General features: G+C 48.9%; 1 protein-coding gene across 1 annotated transcript in view; it reads left to right on the top strand.

Moving 5' to 3' along the window:
- The window catches only part of LOC123363323 (verrucotoxin subunit beta-like), a 37,791-nt gene that overhangs the window by 7,954 nt on the left and 12,199 nt on the right, over positions 1–17,638 (top strand). The window contains exon 2 of the mRNA XM_045004182.1: positions 3,274–3,400. Coding sequence (XP_044860117.1) covers positions 3,274–3,400 — 127 coding nt within the window. The remainder of the gene's footprint in view (positions 1–3,273; positions 3,401–17,638) is intronic.

Consider the following 17,638-nt stretch of genomic DNA (forward strand, 5'->3'; position numbering starts at 1 on the left):
CATAGACATACTGGATGATGATGATGTTTCCCACCTCCATCACCAACTAAATAACCTCAGGGCTATGGGAAGTTGCAGAGTTAGCAATGCCGAAACCTTGAAGTCAAAACTCACTTCTCCCACTGACCGCTGCTAATAATTTTGTGTCTTTCATGACACTCATTACCAAGCAAGGCCTATAACCAAAATGAGAAGGTAAACAAACTGGGAATGTCTAATAATAGCAGACCAAACACACAGTCACTTGGCCACACCAGTTTCAGAAAGAATCTGCCACATCTAAGTACTCAGCTATACTGTCTGTAAAATGGAGCTACTCAAGCACTATGTGTTATGCATCCTCCCATAGTGGCTTGTCAGTATCCTAAGGTATCTGATGGTGTGTCTGCCCCACACTGGTAGAAAAGGGGTTAAAAGCAGCTCTTGGGAAGCTATGCAGGAGGCAGCCAATCAGAGAAGGGCTGCAAGGAGCAGCCAATCAGGGCCGGGCTGGCCCATATAAAAAAGGCAGAAAAGCAGAGCAGAATCAGTCACTCCTTGGAGCTTGAGGAGGGAGGAAGACTAGCTGCCTGGCAGGTGGAAGGCAGCTAGCATCAGGGACAGAGTGGTGCTAGGCAGGGTCAGGGGCGTGAAAGCAAGCTCCCATCTGACTACTGGCATGTTGGGGCCCTGATACAAGGGTGGATAAGGTGCTGGAACTATGGGGAGGTGATCCAGGGAAGTAGACTGTATGGCTGGAGGGATGTGGCATGCGGCTGTCATTTATAGTGTCCCTGGGCTGGGATCCGGGATAGTAGGTGGGTCACGCACGCCCCCCCCCCCCCCGCCCCCCACACTTTTGCTGCCACTCGCTACTGGGGAGGAAGTGACTGGACAATGGACTGCCGTTCCCCTGGAAGAGGGGAGAACCGAATGTGACACAGCTGGAGGGCTGAAGAGGATGCTGCAGTCCTTGAGGTGACGCGGGTCCAGGAGCAGAGGTGATGGCGGGCAAGATGCCACCTGAAGAGGGCGCACTGGCTGGACAGAACTAATTCCCCAGACAACCAGCAGGAGGCGCCAGAGTGGTGAGTCCCATACTGTTAGTGTCCCTTGGGATCACAGTACCTTATCTCTTCCAAAACCTTTTTGTCCAATATGATTTTTGTCACTCCCCCAAAAGTGCTCCTGAGATCCCTGATGCAGCACAGAACAGTTAGAATCAGTGGGACAGTCGGAATAGTAGCCCTGATCCGAAGTTGTGGTGAGCACTTAAAATATGTCAGTTTTTGTTTATGACCACTAAAGTGCTGTGATACTCCCAGTTCCTCTTGGTATTCCTGTAGGGGCAGCATTAAGGTTGTGTGGGGAGTGTCACCTCAACTTGCCAAATAGGCAAAGTTTGTGTTTATTTCTTCCCTTATAACACTAACCTTCTTGTAGGTGCCAGGGAACCCTACCTCCATATTTCCTGGTTTTCCTGTGTTTGAGTTCTGGAAATTAAACTCTCACATTCTGGACAAGCATGAGGAGCACAGGGCACAACTGAATGCCTGCAACCTTAACTCCATATTAACAAAAGTTTGGTGTGTAAATTTCCCTTGTTTTTTTGAGATGGCAGGAATAGTGGTGGAGACATGATTGAGACACACAGGAAGCCTTCTGGGTGTTCCTTAGCTACCTGCTCTGGCACTCGTTCTGGCCCCTCCATGCCTCTGGCAGGATTGGAGAGGCCAAGGAGAGGAGGAAAGCCAGTGACTGAGGGACTGTGAGCGGTGCAGCTAGCAGGTAGAGGCAGCACGGAGCGGAAGGGGAGCTCTGGACTCTCTACCCATTCCAGTTGGTGCCCACTGTGGGGAGGAGAGCCCCAGAACTCTAACCCCCATCAGGAAGTCTTCCCCCCACCTACTGCTATTGCTGAGGGTAAAGGGAGTGCAGAGCCTCTTCCTTAGAGCTTGCCAGAAACTGAATTTCTGTTCCATGAAATATTCCACAAATATTAGCAGTGAGTCTTCTGGTTCCCAGTCCAGTGCACCTTCCCCTGGGCTGAGGTTATTTTGTTGTGGAGGTCTCGCTATCAAAAAATCTGATAACTTTTTAACTATCTGGTTTTGGAGGTGGTTCTTGGTACCGTTCGCTAGGTCTCACTGGGCTAAGTCCAGTGATATATGTTCTAGGTAGATACTGCCCATATAATTCTCTCTATTTGCACAAAATTAAGTCTTTATAACAAAGTTTGAAGTTGTAAAAATGGATCATTTTGTGTGAGATTGTGTCTCATGAACACCTTATTCAAATAACACCAAATTTGCACCACCCACTCTACACCATGTCATGAACTGGCATCATATTATGGCGTGGCTACTTCTTACCTCATAATCAGAAGGTATATGCACAAGAAGGAAGAATTAAGGTTGCACGGGCAATTGAACTTTGTTATTTCCTGACTTTTGAATAACTGACTTTGTCTTTTTCTTGTTCTCTTAATAATTTTACTATGGAAATTTTTATATAGAGTCCCAAAGTGTGCTTTGTATTTTACATACATTGAGGAAGGCAGATCCGCACCATGAAGAAAATAGTCCAAGATCCCAGTCCTGCAAACCATGCAAGCAAGCGTGTGTATTTTCAGGGGCCTTCAAAGAGAGCATTGACAATAGTAAACACGAAGCTTAGTAGGAAGTTTTTGCAAGATTCAGGATACAGACAAAGAAGTGAATGAGAGACAGAAGAAGATACCTTCTTTGTATTTTATTGCTTTCCTATTTGCACTACTTTATACTTCCTTTTCTGTGCTATTCCCTCTCCTTTCAGTCCAATGTGTGGACTCATCTTACAAATGTAAAATTACTCCATTGTCCTTTGAGCTCACTGCTAATTCAGTTTCTCTCCACATTTACACCCATGGCACTTTTGATTCGAATTGTTCACTACCTGCTGTGTGTACATCAGCAATGACAGAGGCTCTCTTCCTTTTGTTCAGTTAGTAAAATCCTGCTCTGGATTTTATTTCTTTTTTGCTTTTCAGGGTGTTTACGGTTGTTCAGAGCATGATTGTAACTCAGCCTTCCCTAACCTGCTGTAAGACTAAAGTCTTTCAATAACCTTTTAAAAGTCAAAGGTATATTTCTAACACTGTCAGTGTCATTCCCTAGAGTGCATTACGCTCTGCCATAATGGTATCGATATGTGAAATACTGAACACCAATGAGGTTAGAGCTCTCATGTAAAGAGAACATGGTCTGCGCGAGAGTCTGTACAGTAAACTGTAACTACATTGGTGGTGTGTTCTAGGTCTGGGCCAATCTCCCAGTAACAAGTCTGGCCTCTGTTGAGAACGCAGCCATTGAGATGCCGGCTCTGGGTCGTCCTTTCCAGCTGGGGATGCTGTACGATTGCCGCACAGACTCCATCATCCCAGGTAACTGTACAAAACCCTGATTCCACTGATTTGGGGAAAGAGGGGGACTCCAAGCCTTTGCAGTCTGTCACAGTTTATCACAAGATGTACAGTGCTAAATCTTCTAACCCAAGGCTGGTTCTGATATTAGGCCTAATGTCGTCTTATGCTAACGATTATACTACCAGGCCTCAAACGAAACACTAGGCCTTAGGCTCACTGTGAAACCCCCATTTTAAAATAAAATCTTTAACTCTTCCTAAGGTTTAAATGATTATTTACCGGATCACCTGAGCTCAGGTTATGGTCAAAGGTCAATATCCAGTAACTCACACAATTAAAATAGTTCCAGGCAGCCACTGTCAGACTGTCTGGAGTGATTCACAACCATAAGTGCCTGTCTCAGGGCAGACTGTCAAAAACAGGGCAGAGAGCCTAAACTGGTGCTGTGATCTATACTCAGATTTCACCAAGCCAGTAACAAATGTGACCTGCTGTATCATTGCACCAGTCTTACCGTGGAGTCACAGACAAATAGACTCTCCAGTCTATCTTGCAGCCCAGACAAACTGGACTTAGTGATAAATCATTTACACCAAAAATCACACCACATTCAGGTTGCTTCCAGTCCCAAGAGTCCAGTTACTTACTCCAAATCAATTGGCACTGTAGATCCTATACTGAAGACAATGCTTGTAGCCATTCCTGTAATAAACTATCTCAAGGTTTATTGACTAAGAAAAAGGAGTGAGAGTTATTTACAGGTTAGAGTTGTAGTGCTCTGTCTGTTCAAAGCATCTTTCAGGGCAGACCCAGGAAGTGCCCCAGGGGATCTCTGGCTTCAGTTTAGAGTCTAATATACAGGTGACCAGGTCTAGTCCCCAGCTATGAGTTTGTGAGTTCTTAGCTAATGCCTGCAGCCTGGGCGAGAGCTGGCATCTGTCCTGCCAGCGTCACAGCCACATCCCTTGTTTCTGTCTGTGGCCTGTATCCTAACAGGTGTCAAGGCCTGGATTTTGCTTAGACTGAGAACCTGCATTGACTGTGGGCACTATAGTGCAACAGTCATTTTGGGAAGAGAATGACGACATGGGGCACAAGAGGCAGTGGTGGGCATGGCAGCAGTGGCTGAGTGCCGTGAGAAAGTGTTGTCGTGCTGCCTTAAGGAGGATGTGCAAGCTGCATGCAGAGCTGGAGGAGCGTCGATAGTGGGTGCAGTTTCTAATGACAGATGACTCCACCTGTGCTGAGCAGCAGTTCTGGACCCGACCCACAAGTACTGAGTTGTGGGACTACCCTGTCATGCAGACGTGCGATGACCAGCAATGGGCTCAGAACTGATATGAGAATCCTGGAGCTGTGTGAGGGGCTTGTTCCAGCCCTTAAGCACCAGGGCAAAAGGATGAGAGAAGCAACAGCAGCCAGAAGTGGGTGCTACACCGGATTGTTACAGATCAATGACTAATCAGTCTGCTATTGGAGAGTCAACTGTTGGTTCTGTAGTGATATGTGTTGTCCCCTCCCTCCCCTGGGAGCTGGGCCTGAGGCTTCTCTGTGTGCTCCATGTTGTGGGTCGGTGTGTGTTCACCTCAGACCAGACCCACTCATGCAAACCGCCAGGAAGAGGCTTTATTCTGTAAAGAAACATAGAACAGGATTATAGTGCAGCAGCCTCCTCTCTGCTTGCCTGTTCTGTGCTCCCAGCTCAGTCAGTGCAGAGACCCCAGGCTGGGGGCAGAGGGGGGGCAGAGGGGAGTTTGTATGACAGAGCCCCCTTACAAATGTGTCCTAATTCCCACAATAACTAAACCCCAAAATAAACAAGCCCATGTTCTCCTTTTGTGCCATTTAAACTCTTCTCAGGGTTCTCTTTAAACCCTTTTGGCCCTACCTGTAAAGAAACAGAGAGCAGGGTTCCAGTCCAGCAGGCTTCTCTCTGTTTGCTGCCTCTTGCTCCCAGCTTCAGTCAGTGCTGAGACTTCCTGCTGGGAGGGTAGAGGGGACTTCCCAGCAGGAACCAGGAAGGTCTCCTAACATGCCGCAGTTTGTAGCCCACAACTTATAATTCCCACTGCTGAAGCACACTGGACCTTGGACTCCCTGTGTTTGCCAAGCAAGCATTGCTTTGCGTCTCTACAGCTGCTGAAGGTGGGCGAGGTCCATGAAATAGCTGCAGGCTTTGGGTGAATGGGTTTCCTGAACTGTGCTGAAGCCATCGATGGAAAGCATGTGCCCCTCCGACCCCCAAAGTGCACATGGGTCTATAAAAGATATCGCTTACTAGTTATGCAGGCCATGATGGACCATCAAGGGAGGTTCAGTGACATCTGTGTAGGATGCACCACCAAAGTGCAAGATGCTAGGGTGACAGGCTGCACCTACATGCAGTATCTTTAGGGACTATATTGTATTTTACACTGAAAGCATGAAAATATCAGAAAACCATTGTATTGAAATGGGTCAGACAATGTGAGCCAGGGAACTATTCATCATCCTTGGTACCAATACTGGGAATGTGTGTTGGTGTGTTCCTGGCCCACTGGGCCTGCAGAAGTTGGAATCATTAGGAGGTGATTCGTGTAAACATCCCCAGACTGGCTATGCAGATTAGTCTTTGAAACCTGACCACCAGGAATAGGGGAAGGGACAGGTTTTACCTGTTTTCAAGAGACTGGTGAGAGGAAAAGTTTTTTAGGATAAAAAGGCTGAGTTTAAGCAGACAGACTCAGGGTCTTTCCTTTGATCCAGCAAACAGACGTGATCTTTGGTCCTAGGGGAGACCAAACTCTCACTGAAGGATAGAAAGACTTTGGCCTGCCATGGCCCCATAGGAATGATAGGCAAGTTCTGGCTCCTTAGTAAGCATGTAGGAATTTTTATTGTTTTTTATGTTTTCTCTGTGATGCCTTTTCCCTAAGAATAAATGCACTTTGCTCTGTAAGAGAGAGAGTGAGTGGTAACTGCTGGCATACGCTGGTCGTTGTATGCAGAGAGAAAGCAAAGCACAGCTGCTGGCCTTTTGGAAGACTGGCTTGCTGGGGATACCGACCGCAGTTTATGGCAGGGAGCTGTGCAGCTTAAAACCCCTGCTCAGAAGGGAGCGGGACAGGGGTTCCTGTGCAGACACAGGTGATGGCTGGAGGCATGAGACCTGACTAGGGTGCCCACATGTCCCAATTTTATAGGGACAGTCCCAATATTTGGGGCTTTTTTTTGTGTGGGCACCTATTACCCCCCACGCCGTCCTGATTTTTCACACTTGCTGGCTGGTCACCCTAGACCTGACTGAGCACTGTTGGAGTGGGCCAGAGAGCGGGGGGAGATACAAGGGCAAATACTCTGAAACTGTGACATCAGGAGATTCAGGAGACAGGGTCTATTCAATAGTAGGCAGGAAGGTCCGTTGTTCACCCCCTGCTCCCCCCCGAATCATGTGGATATCAATAGGGTATCTGTGCCCACTGTTATTTTGGCCAACCTGGCTTATCCTCTATTTCCCTGAGATATGCAGGCCTAACCTGACACGTGAGCACCCGGCCTCTTCTGCTTCAGCTACAAACTGAGCAGGTGCAGGTGGAATGTGCCTTTGGCCAACTGAAGGTGAGAGGGTGCTGTCCTCAAACCCATTTGGACTGCAGTGTGCATAACACAATACCACATTACAGGGGCGTGCCGTGCACTACACAATATACAGGAACATAAGAGGGAGTATTTTGGACCAGAGTGAGTCAGTGATTGTGCTGGTGTGTAAGCTCTTTATACATAGCCTGCCAGTTCACCTCTGGAAAGTGGGGCAGCATTTAAGAGAGCATGGAAATAAGGGATGCCTTGTGTTCCCTCATGTTTGATCTGGAAGGAGAGGACATTGGTGATGGGCAATGATATTGTTGATGGTGTAACATAACCATGAAATGGATCTTTTGCATTAATTTTACAAATATGACTGTGATAATTGAGGTACAATGGGGTGTCATAATGTTGTTGCCTGGTTTTGTATCTTTTCGGTTAATTTTACAACTATGAGTTTATTGAATATTATCTTTCTATATTAAGGCTCTACCTGTTATTCTTTGCAAGACTGCAAGAGAGGATTGTTGTAAAAATGTATTTGTTAAAAGTCTTTCACACAGGTAGTCCAGCTGCCAAAAACCAAAGGGCAAAGGAAAGAAATCCCAACATGTGCAAATCAAAACTGTAAAAACCCAAACACTGCTAGCATTATACAACAAAACCTAACCTAACATTACATGAAGTGCAGTGTCACCTATAATGGAACTGCACATCATCAGAGTATGGGGTCTGTGCTGGGTTCGGTCACAGAGACCCCGTTGAGACTGTCACTTATTGTGCTGGGGTACCATTGAAAATAACCCCCCTGCCAGAATGGGGACCCCTCAATTCTGTCTTGCTGAGCTAAACACTCCAGTTCAGCTCCAGCACAGACTCAGAGATTGGGCCACACCCTCAGACACTGAGATTCACTCAGCCCTGGGCTTCTCAGTTAACTGGGAATTTCCCAGCGCCCAGTGTTCAGCCTTTCTGGGAGCCTGAACTCCAGATAAATCCATCTTACTCTGTATAAAGCTTATACAGGGTAAGTTCATCAGTGTTCACCCTCTTTATCACTGAAAGAGAGATATGCACAGCTGTTTGCCATCCCTGCCCCCAGTAACAAGTACTTACATTGGGTTTATTAATAAATAAAAGCAATTTATTAAGTATAAAAATCAGGATTTAAGTGGTTATAAAAGATAACAGACAGAACAAAGTAAGTTACTAAGTAAAATAAAACAAACACACAAGGCTAAACTTAATACACTAAGAAACTGGTTACATGGAATATCTCACGCTCAGAGTTGTTCCTATAAGCTTCTTTCACAGACTAGGCTCATTCCTAGTCTGGGCCCAATCCTTCCTCCTGATTTAGTCTTTGTTAGTTCCAGAAGACATCGTAGGTGGTAAGCAGGGGTTTTCTTGTGACTGGCAGCAGCAGCCGCTGCCCCCTTTGTTCTGCTCCACACCCTTATATAGCTTTTGGCAAAGGGCAGAAGTCCTTTGTCCCAGTTTGACTCCCTCCCCCTCTCCTCATGGAAATATACATGTTTTAAGATGGATTCCAGTATCAGGCGACATGGTCATATGTCTCTGTAAGACCCCAGTCTCCATTTTCCCTGGGCTGGCTCACACCTACACAGGAAGGCTTGCAGGTAAACAAAGCCATTCACAACTTCTGGTTTCTTGCTTGAGCATCACCAAGTTGCTGAGGTACCCTTTATGACCCTTGCTTTGCATAATTACATAGTGATACAAGTTCATACCTCATATTTCTAACTTCAGACACAGAAATAATACATTCATACAAATAGGATGAACACATTCAGTGAATTATAACCTTTGTAATGTATCAGAGGGGTAGTCATGTTAGTCTGGATCTGTAAAAAGCAACAGAGAGTCCTGTTGAAAGAACAGGAGCACTTGTGGCACCTTAGAGACTAACAAATTTATTTGAGCATAAGCTTTCATGGGCTACAGCCCCACTTCATGGGATGCACAGAATGGAACACACAGGCAGGAGATATTTATACATACAGAGAACATGAAAAGGTGGAAGTATGCATACCAACTATAAGAGTCCAATCAATTGAGATGAGCTATCATCAGCAGGAGAAAAAAACCCTTTGAAGTGATAATCAAGATGACCCATAGAAGATGTGAGGAGAACTTAACATGGGAAAATAGATTCAATTAGTGTAATGACCCAACCATTCCCAGGCTCTGTTTAAACCTAAGTTAATTGTACCTAATTTGCATATTAATTCGAGTTCAGCAGTCTCTCTTTGGAGTCTGTTTCTGAAGTTTTTTTGATGCATAATTGCCACCTTCAAGTCTGTCACTGAGTGGTTAGAGAAGCTGAAGTGTTCTCCCACTGGTTTTTGAATGTTATGATTCCTGATGTCAGATTTGTGTCCATTTATTCTTTTGCGTAGAGATTGTCCGGTTTGGCCAATGTACATGGCAGAGGGGCAATGTTGGCACATGATGGCATATATCACATTGGTAGATGTGCAGGTGAACGAGCCCCTGATGGCGTAGCTGATGTGATTAGGTCCTATGATGGTGTCACTTGAATAGATACGTGGACAGAGTTGGCATCGGGCTTTGTTGCAAGGATAGATTCCTGGGTTAGTGTTTATGTTGTATGGTGTGCGGTTGCTAGTGAGTATTTGCTTCAGGTTGGGAGGCTGTCTGTAAGCAAGGACTGGCCTGGCTCCCAGGATCTGTGAGAGTGAGGGATCATCTTTCAGGATAGGTTGTAGCTCTTTGATGATGCACTGAAGAGGTTTTAGTTGGGGGCTGTAGGTGATGGCTAATGGCGTTCTGTTATTTTCTTTGTTGGGCCTGTCCTGTAGTAGGTGACTTCTGGGTACTCTTCTGACTCTGTCAATCTGTTTTTTCACTTCAGCAGTTGGGTATTGTAGTTTTAAGAATGCTTGATAGAGATCTTTTAGGTGTTTATCTCTGTCTGAGGGATTGGAGCAAATACGGTTGTATCTTAGAGCTTGGCTGTAGACAATGGATCGTGTGGTGTGTCCTGGATGGAAGCTGGAGGCATATAGGTAAGTATAGCAGTCTAGGGTATAGGGTGGTGTTTATGTGACCATCGCTTATTAGCACAGTAGTGTCTAGGAAATGGACTTCTTGTGTGGATTGGTCTAGGCTGAGGCTGATGGTGGGATGAAAATTGTTAAAATCAGAGTGGAATTCCTCGAGGGCTTCTTTTCCATGAGTCCAGATGAGGAAGATGTCATCAGTGTAGCGCAAGTAGAGTAGGGGCATTAGGGGATGAGAGCTAAGGAAGTGTTGTTCTAAGTCAGCCATAAAGATGTTGGCATACTGAGGGGCCATGCGGGTACCCATAGCAGTGCCACTGACTTGAAGATATATATTGTCCCCAAATGTGAAATAGTTGTGGGTGAGGACAAAGTCACAAAGTTCAGCCACCACGTTTGCCGTGATATTATCAGGGATACTGTTCCTGATGGCTTGTAGTCCATCTTTGTGTGGAATGTTGGTATAGAGGGCTTCCACATCCATAGTGGCCAGGATGGTGTTTTCTGGAAGGTCACCGATGGATTGTAGTTTCCTCAGGAAGTCACTGGTGTCTCGAAGATAGCTGGGAGTGCTGGTAGCATAGGGCCTGAGGAGACAGTCCACATAGCCAGACAATCCTGCTGTCAGGGTACCAATGCCTGAGATGATAGGGTGTCCAGGATTTCCAGGTTTATGGATCTTGGGTAGCAGATAGAATACCCCTGGTCGGGGTTCTAGGCATCTGTCTGTACAGATCTGTTCCTGTGCTTTCTCAGGGAGTTTCTTGAGCAGATGGTGTAGTTTCTTTTGGTAATCATCAGTGGGATGAGAGTGTAATGGCCTGTAGAATGTTGAGTTAGAGAGTTGCCTGGCAGCCTCTTGTTCATATTCCGACCTATTCATCATGACGACAGCACCTCCTTTGTCAGCCTTTTTGATTATGATGTCAGAGTTCTTCCTGAGGCTGTTGATAGCGTTGTGTTTAGCACGGCTGAGGTTATGGGGCAAGTGATGCTGCTTTTCCAGAATTTCAGCCCGTGTATATCGACGGAAGCAATCTATGTAGAAGTCCAGACTGTTGTTTCGACCTTCAGGAGGAGTCCACGCAGAATCCTTCTTATTGTAGCATTGGTAGGAAGGATTCTGTGGGTTAGTATGTTGTTCAGAGGTGTTTTGGAAATATTCCTTGAGTTGGAGACAGCGAAAGTAGGATTCTAGGTCACCACAGAACTGTATTATGTTCGTGGGGCTGGAAGGACACAAGAGACTTGTGGCACATTATAGACTAACAAGTAGTGGAGCATAAACTTTCGTGGGTGAATACCCACTTCATCAGATGCATGTAGTGAAAATTTCCAGAGGCAGGTATAAATATGCAGGCAAGAATCAGTCTAGAGATAACGAGGTTAGTTCAATCAGGGAGGATGAGGCCCTCTTCTAACAGTCTTTGTTTAATCCTGAGCTGATGGTGTCAAATTTGCAATGAACTGAAGTTCAGCAGTTTCTCTTTGGAGTCTGGTCCTGAAGTTTTTTTTCTGTAGGATGGCCACCTTTAAATCTGCTATTGTGTGGCCAGGGAAGTTGAAGTGTCCTCCTACAGGTTTTTGTATATTGCCATTCGTAATATCTGACTTGTGTCCATTTATCCTTTTCCGTAGGGACTGTCCAGTTTGGCCGATGTACATAGCAGAGGGGCATTGCTGGCATATGATGGCGTATATTACATTGGTGGACATGCAGGTGAATGAACCGGTGATGGTGTGGCTGATCTGGTTAGGTCCTGTGATGGTGTCGCTGGTGTAGATATGTGGGCAGAGTTGGCATCGAGGTTTGTTGCATGGATTGGTTCCTGAGTTAGAGTTACTATGTGCGGTGTGTGGTTGCTGGTGAGAATATGCTTAAGGTTGGTGGGTTGTCTGTGGGCGAGGACTGGCCTGCCTCCCAAGGTCTGTGAAAGCGACGGATCGTTGTCCAGGATGGGTTGTAGATCACTGATGATGCATTGGACATTACATGGGGCATTTTGCATAAAGCATATTTCATTTATGTTGTATTCATATTTACAAGCATATTTTCATAAAGCATATGGAGTGCAACGTCACAGGGTCTCTTTCCCCAGTGCTGGCATGGGGTAGAGTACATTGGGTACTGCTCATTCTGCAATTCCTTGATTCGTGGATTGGCTCATCCTGCACCTCGAGTTCTCCAGGGGCTGCAGAACATAGACTCATAGACTTTAAGGTCAGAAGGGACCATAATGATCATCTAGTCTGATCTCCTGCACATTGCAGGCCACAGAACCTTACCCACCTGCTCCTGTAGTAGGCCTGTAAACAGTTTGTATGACCAAGCTGGGGCTCTGGGCATTCTGGGTTGATGTGCCAAATAGTCTCTTATACATGTTCCACTGAAGTTTCCATCTCTTTCTTTCATGTTCCAGTCATGCCTCAATAAGTTGGCTGTCATCTTCTCCTCCAACACCAGTATCTTCTCTGCTGAGGTGTGGTTGTTCAGCTCCAATCCATTCAGGATGGAGGTCAATGGAGGAGGTGTGAAATGCTTGTTGGGAAAATAAGAGGTGGGAGATGGGGGTTTGCATTTCAGTGCAAGTCAGAAGAATGTGGGTAGCATAATAATGTGTCTATATATCTCCTAGAAATGGAAGGCATTTTCTGCATTGAACCACAATATCTGACTGTGCATAATGTGAGGTGTGTGCAGCAGGGTACAAAGTAGACTTTCCTCTTGTACTGAACGCTATGCTACGCAGTGTTATTTGCACTGAGTAAAACAATGTTTCCGTGGACAGAGGGTTATTTAGAGTGCATGAAACAAGTCAGTGTAAAGACTAGGCAATGTTAATATGCAAAGAGAAAACCATGCAGAAACAATGCTTTATTGCAAGTCTAAATTAGACTATATAGCCTCAGGACACAAAAGTAAAAGTGAAGTTTGATAACTTTCGTGTAGTAGTCAGGATAAATGTAAAGAAGCCACTGTAATTAGGTAGCTGAAACAGTTAAGTGGCCTCCCGCACAAACACAGGCTCATGTCTGTGGCCAAAACAAAGGCACATCCAAGGCCACTCAAGAATTTGAACCATGTGGTCAGAGGCCTGGCTGGGCATTGTTTGAGTCTGGGGCCCCGAGAGAAAGTTTTTTGGGTGCAGAGTACAGGCTAGAAAGGCACAAAAGAATTCTTTTCTGCAGTTTGACTCCTGCTGTGTTCAGGGAAACACAATGTATCTTTGTAAATAAATAAAATGGCATAAAAGAAAATAGCAGATTCTAGTGTCAATTTCTCCTCCTAACTGGAACAATCCTCAATACCCCTAATTTGGCTAACTGGATGGGTCAAAAGGAGTAACAATGTAAGTGTATCATAGGGCTAATCCATTGCTGATCACTTTCTCTGGGCCCATCTCACTGCCTGCTGCTCAAAAATCACCTTCACCAGACACATGATGCATTTCCCAATCCCATTTTGTTCCATGGGCATCCTACTACATTGCCAGCTGCTTTTCAGCTGATGGCGGGGGGGGGGGGGGGTTTGGGGTGCAACAGGGAGTGTGTAGTGTGGGACAGAGAGTGTCTCAGCAGGCTGTCTTGTTAGTTCAGACAGCAGCAGGAAGCAACCAGTCTTGAGGCAGGGGGAGTGGGAAACCCCGACATCAGCCCCCGCTAGGGTGACCAGATGTCCCGATTTTGTAAGGACAGTCCCGATATTTGGGGCTTTTTCTTATATTGGCTTCTATTACCCCCCACCCTCTGTCCCGATTTTTCACACCTGGTCTCTGGTCACCCTAGCCCCCGCCTCCCTTCCCAGTTTTTGCACAGCAATCTCTCTCTCTCTCTCTCTCTCTCTCTCTCTCTCACACACACACACACACACACACACACACACACACACACACCCCTCTGCCTCTGTGTTCACAGCACTCAGCAGCTGTCAGAACGGAGCTTTGAAAGGGGAGCGGCGCATGCCTCCATGGCTGCCAGCTGAGTTCAAAACAATGAGCAGAGTGTCCATTTGAGGGATCATGGGACATTTCTGGAGGCCAGCTACTGTGCTCAAAGCAATGGATGTGTTTACACTGAAAACAGAGCGCAGAGGCCACTGTGCTGGGAGCCTTACTCCTCTCGTCAGGGTGGTTTTGGCAGTGTGTACACCATGGGAGTATCTATGCAGAAAGCTGATATACTGCGCTGTAACTTCCCAGTGTAGACATGCCCTTAGTCTGGGCTCTGACTCAGGTTTGAGCCCAAGCCACCCCTTCCATCCACACACAAATCAGTCTGACTGGGGCCAGCAAGCACTCAGGACCTGGATCTTGCTAGGGTGGTGGGTCTCCAGTTCTGCTGTGACTTGGCTTCAGGCCCTGTCATTTTTGTGCAGTGTGGCTGCAGCTCAAGCTGCAGACCAGAGTCAGAATGTCTGTGTAGTGATGATGTGTGGAAGCACTAGCATGGCTGTGAGACCCAGGTTCACAATGCAGCATGGACACACAAGAGTGGGCTTGCAAACACCACGTACCCAAACCCACAGATCTGGGCTTAGTGTACAGCGTAGTCATCCCTAAGAGACTTTCTCATATTCCACATGGAGTCTGTGGAAAAGCAAAATCTTGAACCAGATCTCCGGAGTCCCAGACCAGTGCCTTAAACACAAGGCCAACCCTATTTAATTACAATTGTGAATAGGTGGGGCATAGGAACAGTTAATAAGTTCAGCTGAATAAATATATGAGCAGAGCTGCTCTAGACCCTGAAACCAGTGGCTGAGACCTCCTGAGCCCCCCATTCACTTACACCTGCTCCCCCAGAGCTCCACCTCGGCAATGGGCACTCCAGGCTTCTAGTTAACCCTTCAGAGACAGAGTTAAGCCTCTTGCACTGCAAGGAACTCAGGCTTAGCAAAAAGGAATGTCTTGTCCATAAACCCTTTCATGTTAAAGCACCTGATATGTCAGATATTGGAAAGTAGCAAAAGTCCAGAGATGCAAAACCAGCACATCCTTCTTATGTGTGGCAATGGCCTCTGGTCAAAACAGAAGTCTGCTTGTCAGGGTTATTAGGCGACCTAGGCAGTTGCCTAGGGCACTAGCATTAGGGGGTGGCATTTTCTTCAGTGGCGACCGTGGCGGCCAGATCTTTGGCTGCCCCAGTCATTGTCAGCATTTAGGCGGAGGGAGCTGGGGCACGGGGGCGTGGGGAGGGCCGCCTGCTGCAAGTAACGGGGGGTGGCATGCAGGGGAACTCCCCGCCCCAGCTCACCTCTGCTCTGCCTTCTCTCCTGAGCACACTACCCTGCTCTGCTTCTCTCCCTCCCAGGCTTGCGGCGCCAAACAGCTGACTGGCGCCACAAGCCTGGGGGGCGGGAGAAGTGGAGTGGTGACGGTGTGCTCGGGAAGGAGGCAGAGCAGAGGTGAGCTGGGGTGGGGAGCTGCCGCTCGGCTCCCCGGGCTGGGGGAGGGAGCTGCCACAGGGGAGGCGCCTCAGGCCAGGGAGGGGGAGCTGCTGCGGGGAGGGTGCCTCAGGGTGGAGGGGACGGAGGTGAGAAGCTGCTGCAGGGCTCAGGGAGGGGGTGGAGCACTAAGAGGTAAGCCAAGGTGGGGAGCTGCCGCACAGCTCCCCCGGGGAGCTGCTGCGGGGGCTTGCCTCAGGGCGGGGGGGGGGTGGGGAGCTGCCGTGGGGGGGGGGTGCCTCAGGGCAGAAGGGGGCGGGGAGCTGCCGCAGGGCTCGGGGAGGAGGGAGGGCGCAAGGTGGAAGTTTCACCTAGGGTGTGAAGCACCGGCACTGCTGCTCATATTTAGGGTCTCTGTCTCTGTGCTCAGATTGAAGCTCTAGACCCCCCATATATGCTCATCCCCCTTGTAAGACCCAGTGTAGAGAGAGCCTGGAGTTCCATTGAGGTGGGCAGTAGCTGAGATACAGTCCATGGCCTTGGACTGCTCTCAGCGATGGTCCCTCAGTGAGGTGTCAGCAGGTGTGAAAGTAACTTAAAGCACTTGCCGGTATTCTGGGATCCTGAGGAGGGGCGTGGCCTCCACCGGAAGAGGTGGAGCCTTTAAATCCTGAGGCTAGGGCTGTGGTAGCAGCAGCGGGGAGCCCCAGGCCCTTTAAATCACCCCCTGAGCTCCCAGCTGCAGAGGTGGCTGGGAGCTCTGGGGTTCAGGAGCAATTTAAATGGGGTGATTTAAAGGGCCCAGGGCTTTACCTGCTGCTACCGCAGCAGAGCCCCAGGCCCTTTAAATTGCCGATGGAGCCCCAAGGCTCCGGCTGCCGCTACCCTCCAGTTCCCTTTAAATTGTCTCTGGAGCCCTGCTGCCAGAGCCCTGGGGTAGCGGCGGCAGGCCTCCGGTGGCTATTTAAAGGGCCCTGGGTGGTAGAGGCAGCGGGAGCCCCGAACTCTTTCAATAGCCACCAGAGCCCTGCCGCTGCTACCCCAGGGCTCTGGCAGGCTCTGGGGGCTATTTAAAGGGCCCTGGCCTTTTAAATTGTCCCTGGAGCCCTGGGGTAGCGGCAGTGGGGCTCCAGCGGTGATTTAAAGGGCCCAGGGCAGTAGCGGCGACAGGAGCGCTGAGCCCTTTAAATCGCCACCCGAGCCCCACAGCCGCTACCCCAGGGCTCTGGCAGCGGGGCTCTGGCAGCAATTTAAAGGGCCCTGGGCTCCAGCCCTTTAAATTGCTGCCTCAGGAAGCCAGTCCACCCCGGTATGGTACACCAGCTCTTGCCGGCAGGGGTGGCAGGTTTGTAGAAATTTTGGTGGTGCCCAGAACCTGCCCCTGCCCAAACTCTGCCCCCCTAAACGCCACCCCCCACCTGCACAAGACTCTGGGAGGGAGTTTGAGTGGGGGAGGAGGTCTGGGGTGCAGGCCCTGGGCTGGGGTAAGGGACTGTGGTGCAGGGTGCAGGCTCTGGGAGGGAGTTTGGGGATGGGAGGGAGTGTGGAGGGAGGGGTGCTGTGGGGTGAGTCTGGGGTGGATTTGGGATGTGGCTGTGGATGAGGGGTTTGGGGTGTGGGAGGGGACTCAGGGGTCAGGCAGAGGGTTAGGGTGCAGGGGGATGAGGGCTCTGGCTGGGGGTGTGGGCTTTGGGGTGGGGCAGGGCTGGGGATGAGTTTGGGGTGCAGGCAGGCTGCCCTGGGACTGGAGCCAGAGAGAAGGACTCTCCCCCAGCCCTCTCCCTGCTGGCAGCAGCGAGCTCTGGAGTAGGGACCCCGTTTCCCCCCCCCCTTGGCAGCACACTCACTCCCCCACTGTCACTGCATGTGCTCCTTGGGCCCCTCTCAGGTCCAGGAATCTCCCTCACCTCCCCTGTGGTGGGTGCCATGCTGAAGGCGGTGTGGGGGGGTGTCTGCCATCACATGTGCGCCTCCTCCCCTGCTGCTACGCCTCACTGTAGCCTCACTGGGGCTGCCCCTTGCCCAGCGTGGGGCAAGAGCAGTGACTGCAGGCAGGGGGGCAGCTGTACCAGTGGAGGGTCCCACTGGAAAATGAAAGGGTTCAGGAGGGAAGGGCAGCCTACCCTGGCAGTAGTGAAGGGAGGCACTAGGACCCGGTGGTGGCAGTTAATGCAGGCAGGCAGCATGGAGCTGCAGGGGACGGGGAGAGACAAACGCTCTGCTCCGGGACCCAGGGAGGTGCATGGGGGCAGAAAAGGGGGGCCG

The sequence above is a fragment of the Mauremys mutica genome, chromosome 2 (assembly GCF_020497125.1).
Source record: "Mauremys mutica isolate MM-2020 ecotype Southern chromosome 2, ASM2049712v1, whole genome shotgun sequence".
NCBI classification, from domain to species: domain Eukaryota; kingdom Metazoa; phylum Chordata; order Testudines; family Geoemydidae; genus Mauremys; species Mauremys mutica.